The sequence below is a fragment of the Diabrotica undecimpunctata genome, chromosome 5 (genome assembly GCF_040954645.1).
Source record: "Diabrotica undecimpunctata isolate CICGRU chromosome 5, icDiaUnde3, whole genome shotgun sequence".
In the NCBI taxonomy this organism is placed as follows: Eukaryota; Metazoa; Arthropoda; class Insecta; order Coleoptera; family Chrysomelidae; genus Diabrotica; species Diabrotica undecimpunctata.
The window spans coordinates 138,571,318-138,580,724 of record NC_092807.1 but is presented as its reverse complement, the minus strand read 5'-3'; the positions used below and the strand labels follow the sequence as shown (position 1 = coordinate 138,580,724).

The following is a 9,407-nucleotide window of genomic DNA, read 5'->3' as shown; positions in this document are numbered from 1 at the left end:
CGTAGGAATTACTTCTGTGGTTTTATGAGAAGTAGGCTTCTTCTTTGGAGTATGAAGTGAGGGTGAACCAGATATACTGGGTTGAGGATCCAAGGTTGAGCTATCACTTGCGTCGTTCTTGTCCATAGAGTTGAACTCCAGGGCACCTTGTACGTAAGCCTAATCAGGAGTAGAGGAGGGCGCGAATGGGAACGCCCTGTAGGTCCGCAGGCCTGCCGAACCCGTAGACCTTATTGCAGCTTAAGACCAGGTTTTCTGTATAAGTTGGCAAAAGTGCCTGCGCTCTATCTTCTTTCCAGGATTTGAATTTCCCCATTCGATAGCTGCACTTCGGTAATAGGCCTTTAATGGTTTGAAAAATGATCTATCGAGAGGCTCTAATAAGGCATGGACCAGCTGCCTTCCTTGTGATAAAGTGGTTTTCCAGTCAAATTTTGAAGAGGTCTTTATTTATGTAGGCTGATTTTATCGAGCCACATTTGTTTGTACACACCTTTGAAAACTATGTAGGGGACTAAAAACCTTCTCTCTGCATTGCAACAACTGTCGCTGTCTCTCCTTGTTCTTTAGATTGGCGTACTTGGAGTGACTTGCTGACTTTGGCCGCTATAACTTCTTGCGGAGGGTTGTTTAATTGCAAACCTGACTCATCTACATTGTAAATATTTCTGGGTTTGTTGAAGAGGTTTAACGGGTCTAACGTATTTTTTGACAAAATAAAATAATCATTCACTTCTTCTTGCCTTTATTCTAGTTCTGCTTAAAAATGTAGAACTTGAAACATCCTAGGCAACGTGAGTTTTTTGGGGTGACATTCTTAATAGAGCAAATTTGTAGTTGGACATCATATAGCCATTTTTCTTTAAAGCCTCTACTAATGTAGGATCCACTAAATTCTATCCTAGAGACTCTTCTTAGAGTTCTCCAAATATTAGTATCGATGCCATCACTCTGACCTTATAAGAATCTGAAAATCTTGGATCTTGGGTTGTTCAGACTATCATGAAGGTAAGGTTCTCGGTATGAGTAAGGTTATTGTCTTCCACGGGTCTGAGTAAGATACGCTCCTGTGACTGAAGCCCATAAATTATGCTTTTTAACCATACAGCTCTGATTTTATCACCACATGACAGCAATATCCAGCCTGGTCTGAATTGTGAGTTACTGAATTTAGGCTGTGTATGTGTCTGTGAATCATAGAGCAAAAAGACAAAAGACTGTCTTTTTGCTCGATGCTGCGAATCCATATATAATATTATGTAAAGAATTCTACAAAATTACGTATTTTAAATTTAATAGTGTTATATGGTTAGAATTCAACATTTTGTAAAATAAGTAAAGTTTCAATTATTTTAATAACGATACCAAACAAACAACAACAGAAATACACTAATCACGCTAATAGACATTATTAAATGATTAATGAAATACGTGTTGTCTATCTTGGTCTGCACTTTATTGGTCGGCGAAATATATTGGAATACACGGAACACACTCATAGAAGAAACTCTCTTTCCTTGTTTAAGGTAAGTAAAGTTTTTTAAACGTCACATCAACGGATCAACGCTCTTTCCTTTGTCTAACTACTAAAGGTGGATCCTGTGGGTGGATCTACCGATACATTCACGTGATCAAAGAAAACACAGAAATATTGTGGTTGGTTATTTGGTGTTAATTTTCTAGGTTGAAAAAAATTTAACCAATAAAAGCACGACGTGGGTCGTCCAATTTTTAATAAAACATAAGCATTAAGCATTAACTATTCAAAAACAAAATATAACCGTTGTTTAAAAAAATACAAAAAATGGATCGAAATAGTTGTAAGTTGCAATGTATATTTAATGATTACTGTTGTATTTTCATTAATCTTATTATTATTAGAATGAAAATGGTGTAATTACATTAATTTAGCTTTGGATTACAAAGCGTTTTGTATAAATGTAAGAACATTTGTTCAGTTCTTTGGTAGGTATATAAAAAGTTAGATACATTTTAAATACTTACTGTTAAAACATTAGAATTAAGGATACAAAGATATAGAAAGATTTTGGTTAAGGTATTATCATTTTACTTTTACTATTTACTTTTTATCAAAAAATTTCAAGGCTAATATAGCCTCTGTTCATAACCAAATAAAAACAAATTCTACATAAAATATTCTTCCTTAAGATAATGCCTCCTTCATATTATTCTTTTACTGTATCTTGAAGCCAGTTCCTCAGAGTCAAATCCTCAGGAAAAAATTAATATTAAGAAATTAAAAACGTTTCTTAATTATTCTTTTCGATACATTTGATTGTTCTGTTTCTAGTTTTAACAGAACGTTAATGATAATTGTCCAAGTAACTAAAACCTTTCATTGATAAATATATAATTTATAATCTTATCTATTAAGTTTCATTCATTTCTCTATAGAATTTGTACATTTTTATGGCTCAACTTTTTCTGACATGTGTTTCTATGAGTTATGTCACTTTCAATATATCTCAATTATTGTTAGATTTTAAACTTAGTTAAATTGTATTACCTTCTTTTATCTCTAGCTCTTTTATTAATTTAGGTCTTTTTTCTGGATCCTACTTTGATACTTCTACATTAGCACAGCAGGATACCCCAAATAGTTCGTGGAGTAATATATCATGTAACTGGTCAAAGTTTTCACCAGGACAAGAAATCGCGTGCAGAAATGAATATGTTGAAAATTGTATAAAAGAAATAAATTGTCCAGATATTCCAAATGGAAATGGAGGAACAAGTATGTATTATGAAGTCATATTGTCATAATATCACTTGTACTTAATATAATCATTTTCATATTTTTCAGATCAAGATTTGAAAAATAAACTAAAAGATTTGCACCAGGAATATATACAACCATTTCAAGAAAATGTTAGTATTGCTACACAACAAAAAGCAGATGTAAAAATCCTGAAAAACCTTAAAAATACATACACAAACCTAACTTCTCAGTACAAAAATCTTCTAAATTTAAAGGATAATTTGGAAAAGGGTCAGTATATAATTTTATTATAAAGTAGAACCTTTATAAGTCGAACATTAAGGGAGATGTCAAAAAATTTCACAAGTTTTCAACTTGTTAATAAAAAAAATATGTCACTTAAAAAGCCAGTAATTTTTTTTGCTTTAATTAATTCAGTTGTTCTCTATCTATAGCATTGTCTAAGGTATATAGAGCAGAAAATTCTTGTTCTTCAGATTGGCTGGTTTGCTCTATAAAATTCTGTAAGCATCGAATGCTGTTCTTGCATCTTTGGTGGAAAACCATTGAGAGCATGTTGTATTATTTAAGTCTTCTATGTCATTTAAATCATTAGTATGCACTGAATAGATACTTTTGTCATCAGATAATGTGTCAGTAGTCATAACTCCATCATCTCATGTAACACAGTCCTCAAAGGATACTCCTGATTTAGACCCAACTGTATTCCATTCTGCAGGAGATGAAATAGAAATATCTTCAGTTTCACCTTCTGTTGACAACATTGAATCACTTTATTCAGCTTTATTAGCCATTCTCGTGGCTTGCAATACATCTAGTAGATTTCTTTTTTCTTCTGTATTATCCAACATGTTCCTGACAACTGATTTTCGATGCAATGACTAAGTTTAAGTTTTTAATATTACCTTAATCCATAGGGTCAAAGGCTGTAACTTTTATGTGTTATTGGCAGGCAGTTCATTTGTGGAATAATATTATGGGCTGTATAATTATTAATGAATAACAAGATTTTTCTTCTTTCTTTGCCCTTTTTCTTGCCACATGTTGGAATTTATCATTTTTATTCCATCAGTAACTTTTTTTTTAACTATAGAGGTATTAACTTTCAAATAATCTTGTTATAAAGGTTGTAAAGTAAAACATTGCTATGTTTGCGATATAGAGGCCCAATTTAATTTTTTGAGTTATGGACGGAAAATATGTACCATAATGGCTGGAGTACTGGATGTTTTGAGGTTTGACCCAGTTTTGGAGGTTTTCAATTTATCAAGGTTCAACTTAAAAAGGTTCTTATATATATATATATATATATATATATATATATATATATATATATATATATATATATATATATATACATATATATATACATATATATATAAAAATTATTTTGTTCATATTGTATTTAAATGACATAAACTTGTTTGTTAAATGTAATTTCTTTAATTTGTATGCAGATGAGACCATACTTGCATGTTTTGATTCAAACTTGGAAATGCTGTATCTAGCATGAATTTGGCATTACAGTCTGTGATTAAATATTTAAAGATCAACAAACTAAAGTTAAATGTTTTAAAGACGAAGGCTATGATCTTAACAACTAAATATAAATACTCAAATTTTGATATAAATACTATTAATTTTCAATTTGACAATGATAAAATAGAAATCATTACAATAATTAAGTACCTTGGTTTTAAATTGGATAATAATTTATTGTCTTTTAATGACCATTTTAATGATATAATAAAAAATATGATACGGTAGAACTTCCATTAACTGAGGCTATGGAGAACAAGAATACAACACTTAAGCATATAGACAGAATAACAGACTTACGAAAAATATCTGCAAACTCCAACTAACAATCAGGAGTTTGTAATTTTTGTATAATATTTAATAAAACATATTTGTATTATAAGAGCTATTTGTATTACATAACTAAAAAAAATTGATAAATATAAAAGTTTGATAATATCTTGTAATAACATAAATAGTAATAACAATATATTCAATATTTTGTAAAGGGGGTCTGCTGTAGAAGTCGAAAAATTAATCATAATTTATTCCTAAAACATATTACAATATGAAAGTTGTTGTCTTTTCAGATGAGAAAGAAACACTAGCTGATTACACCCTGAAAAAAGAATCATTTCAGAAAGCAATACATATGTATACAACATATTTTGATTTAAATATATCTATTGAGGATTCTTCAGATGCTGCAATTGTAGCATCTGTCTGTTTTGCTTCTGTAAAAACTATGACACCTGTGAAAGTTATTATTGACAGAAAGGAAAAAAAAATAATTGGTAAGTATTTTCAATAGTAAATAAGAATTACAATGTAGGTATGTATATTATACAACCAAACCTAGCTGATAATAGTGATAATATATATTTTTTGTCTGGCATCAATATTTCTGTCATAACAATGGCATAAAAATAATTAATGACATTTATGTCAATACTATGAGAGTGCATTGTAAATATAAAAACAAGTCAAAGCATATATATATATATATATATATATATATATATATATATATATATATATATATATATATATATATATATAGATGCATAGATCAAAAGTTCTCTATCTTTTCCCATGCAACACAATTTAAAAGTCTCTTAAGAGGCACATCTCAAAAGCATAAGCTTCCAACTTTCTCATTTAACCAACAGTAACAATACAAGCTTCAGCGCCATAAATAAGAATATAATTGTATAACATTTTACCATCTGATATCAAATTTGCAGATTGAGTCTTTAGTTACTCAAAAACTTCCTTATCTTCAAAAAGGCTGTTCTTGATTCTGGAACTCTAAACCAGCTTGTACAGGTCTAGTGAATAGGTACCATTAACTTAGACTCCAAAACTGATTGCCTCCTACAATGTTACCTTTTTTTTAAGCCCTTTTTTCTATTCAGATTGCCGAATATAGGCCTCTCCTAATTCTCGCCATTCATCTCTGTTGTTTGTAAGACGTTTCCACATTGGCCCTGCAGTTCTTTTAATATCGTCGCTCCATCGCATTTGCGGTTTTCCACATATGGCCGCCAATTTCCGATTTCTTTATTCCATCGGCCATCCGTAAGACATTCGTTATGTCCAGCCCATTTCCATTTCAGTTTAGCTGCCAGTTCGACAGCATTTTTTACTTTTGTTCTATTACGAATGTTTTCATTGGTTTTATGGTCTTTGAGTGAGATACCCAGCATCTGCCGTTCCATAGCTCTCTGAGTTTTTCTGATCTTCTCCATGTTTATTTTAGCGAACGTCCAGGTTTGAGCTCCATATGTTAGTACAGGTAGGATACAGGAATTAAATACTTTGGTATGCAGTCTTTGAGGTATATTTTTATTTTTAAGTACGTTTGAGAATCTTCCTAATGCTGCCCATCCCATTTTTACACGTCTGCTTATTTCGGTAGTCTGATTTTCTTTGCTTACCTTGACATTTTGACCCAGATATGTATATTCATCTACATGTTCTATCTCTGTCCCTTCGATGTTTATCATAGGTTTGTCATCTTTGGTTGACATTAGTTTAGTTTTGCTGAAATTCATTTTCAGTTCTTTTTTTAGGAATTCTATGTGTAGCTCCTCAATCATCGTATTCAGTGCATTCCACGTGTCGGCTATTAGTACTACATCATCTGCATATCTAAGATGGTTCAAGTATCTTCCGTTAATAGGGATTCCCTTATTTTCCCACTCTATTGTCTTAAAGATATCTTCTAGGGCAGCTGTAAATAATTTTGGAGATATTGTGTCTCCTTGTCTTACTCCACGGTTGATTTTTACTGGTCTTGTTTCGATTCCATTACCCAACGTCACTATCATTTCAGCTTGTTCGTAAATATTATGTATTAATATTCTGTACTTGGAGTCGATCCGGTTGTTGACTAATGCTTCTTCTATTGCCCATAGTTCTACTCTATCAAAAGCTTTTTCATAATCTGTAAAAGCCAGACATAATGGGAGATTGTATTCGTTAGTCTTTTCTATTAGGATTTTCAAAGTATATAAATGGTCACAGGTCCTGTACCCTTTTCTAAATCCGGCTTGTTCTACTGGTTGATATCCGTCAAATTTAATTGTTAACCTGTTTGTAATAATCTTTGTAAAGGTTTTGTAAAGTTGTGAAAAAAGTGAAATTGGTCGATAATTTTTCAGATCTGTGGTGTCTCCCTTTTTGTGTATTAGCATTGTTTTAGCAGTATTCCATTGTTCGGGTATGTTGCCTTGGAATAGACATTTATTAAATAGTATTTTTAGATATGTGATGGCTTCTTCTCCGCTTTCCTTCAGCATTTCTGCTAGGATTCCATCGCTTCCAGGAGCTTTATTCCTTTTTATTTCTTTTACTGCTCTTTCTATTTCTTCGTGGCTTATTTCGGGCATCACTTCCAAGTTGACATTTGTTATCTGTCTTTTCAAGTTCTGCTTTGAGGAGTTAGGGGGATCGTTTCTGGAACGGTATGATTTGTTCTATACGGTCTTCTTTATGTTTTTTAAAGTCCTCTTTTATCTGTTTTCTTATTACTCGATTAAGTTCCTTAAATTCTGCAGTGTCTCTTTTGTTTTGTCTCAAAAGATCTTTTCTTTGTTTCAGCATGTTTTGTGATTCTACACTTATTTTGGATTTTCGTTATGACTTTTTTTGGTTTTTATGAGGTTTTGTTATGACTTCATTCATTTCATTTAAGCTAAGTTTATCTAGATTTAATACTTTCGCGGGTTCTAACTTGTTTTTATATTGTTCTGTATTATATTTTAGTTTATCTGTGTCTATATTCCAAGTTTTTCTAAATTTATTTCTATTTTAATTATGTTTTATCTCTAATTTGGCTCTAACCATTTGGTGATCGCTACTTACTGACGCAGTATCTATTACTGTTACGTCCTGTATATCTGTTTTATTATACAGTATATAATCTATTTCGTTCCGAGTTTTTCCGTCTGGGGATAGCCACGTCCACTTTCTTTGAGGTTTTTTCTTATAGAATGTGTTCATTGCATAGTATTTGTGGGCTTGTAGGGAGTTAACCAAGGTTTCTCCTCTCTCATTTTTAACTCCAGAGCCGAATTGTCCTATACAGTTTTCGGTTTTCTCAAGTCGTACGATCTTAGCGTTGAAGTCTCTTATTATCATCGTATACAAGCTGTGATAATTCGTGCTAGTTTCTGCAATTTTCTCATAAAATTCGTCTATCTCTTCATCGGGATGTGCTGCGGTTGGAGTGTATACTTGAATAATTTTCAGGGAGATGTTCTCGTTTATATTTAACCTAATCATTGCAATTCTTTCAGATATTCCTACGAATTGCTCTACTCTATGTGCATATTTCTTAGAAATTAGAAATCCTACACCATCTAGGCTTTGTTCTTCTCGCCCTTTGTAATATAGGACATTACCTGACTATTTGTTATGCACTCTTTCCCTTTTCTTTTTACCTCTGCTAGACCAATTATGTCCCATTTTAAGACCTTGATGTCTTCTTCAAGTTCGTAGACTTTTTCATCTTTACTTAAGGACCTTATATTTAGAGTTGCTATGTTCAATCGTCTGGTTTTTAGCGATTTCTTGCTTCCCCCAGATTCCATGGCTTTTTTCCAAAGGAGTGGGATTTGCTATTACTGTATGGTCTACCCACCTGGGGACCCATTCCTTTTGTTTTAGATATCGCCATATTCCTATTAGGACGTTTTTTTAGTCTTAAAACACCACGCTGGCTAGACGGATTGGTGAGTGATTTTATACAATCCTAAAATCAAGGGATCGCCACTTCCGCCATTCACACCGTACCGAAGGTATTCTTCTCCGCCGTGGCTGCCGTTGTGGACTTTATCCGTGACCCTGGACAAGGGACCCTAATCAGGTAGGTACTAGTTTCCCGGATAAGAAAACACCTGGAATCTGCGAAGGGCAGGGATTGATTCATTTTCTCTGATAGGACTATCCAAAGAAGTTCCTACCCGCTACCCGTAATGTTACCTTACTTTATATAAAATATAAATATAATTCTTTTGAGAATCTGAAACATCGTTTGTATCGATTATTGGTTGATTTTATCACTATGCAATTTGTTAAAACAATTTTTACAAAATTATAATTTGATTGTATAATTTGGCTCTTTCTTGCTTGCAGATGTTGATTCTAATGGGTTGCTGACTAAAGAGGAGTGTGAAGTTATAACATTTGGCCCAGAATTTTTGTATTATTTAAGGCAACGAGTATTGAATCCTATGTAGCTTTTTATTTATGTTATATTATAATTGTTATTTATTACAGTAATGCATATTAATATCTATTCTATTTAAATATAAAAATTTAATATTAATAGTATTATAAGTAATAAAATAAGTATTTTTTCTTATGCTGTATCATTAAGTAGACAGATAATCATAGGCGTGTTTACAGTGAGATATTACTTTTCTAAAACTATAAAAAATAATTTACAAAATGAATTCCCACGAACGGTGCATGTCCTACTCAAAATTAATTTTCACATCGCATAAACTGTGGGTGAAAATTTTTGTTGGAGTCCAAAACAGTGATTAGTAAAATAAATCCAAATACTGGATTTGGAAGAGTTAAGAATAGAAGAAAGTGTAGAAAATTTTTTGTTTGATCTAGAGCAAAAAACAGTTGCGATCGT

At 32.0% G+C, this 9,407-nt stretch overlaps 1 protein-coding gene across 3 annotated transcripts; it reads left to right on the top strand.

Annotated features, from left to right (window-relative positions):
• Positions 1-1,569: 1,569 nt before the first annotated feature.
• On the top strand, positions 1,570-9,123 carry LOC140440805 (uncharacterized). Of its 3 annotated transcripts, none has more exons than XM_072531170.1 (5): positions 1,570-1,820; positions 2,561-2,755; positions 2,825-3,010; positions 4,849-5,052; positions 8,897-9,123. In XM_072531170.1, exons 1-5 carry the CDS (start codon positions 1,805-1,807, stop codon positions 8,998-9,000), a joined length of 705 nt encoding a protein of 234 aa, XP_072387271.1. In that variant the 5' UTR covers positions 1,570-1,804; the 3' UTR covers positions 9,001-9,123. The 3 variants fall into 3 exon arrangements, 1 of the variants encoding a protein (XP_072387271.1); XR_011950935.1 differs by lacking the exon at positions 1,570-1,820 and adding an exon at positions 1,830-1,940; XR_011950936.1 differs by lacking the exon at positions 1,570-1,820 and adding an exon at positions 2,039-2,056.
• The last annotated feature ends 284 nt before the right edge of the window (positions 9,124-9,407 follow it).

Bases quoted from the DNA above. Each gene is read 5' to 3' on its own strand.
- LOC140440805 (XM_072531170.1), top strand. The intron at 2,756-2,824 runs GTATGTATTATG...CATATTTTTCAG, and splicing joins AAATGGAAATGGAGGAACAA to ATCAAGATTTGAAAAATAAA. The intron at 5,053-8,896 runs GTAAGTATTTTC...TCTTGCTTGCAG, and splicing joins AAAGGAAAAAAAAATAATTG to ATGTTGATTCTAATGGGTTG.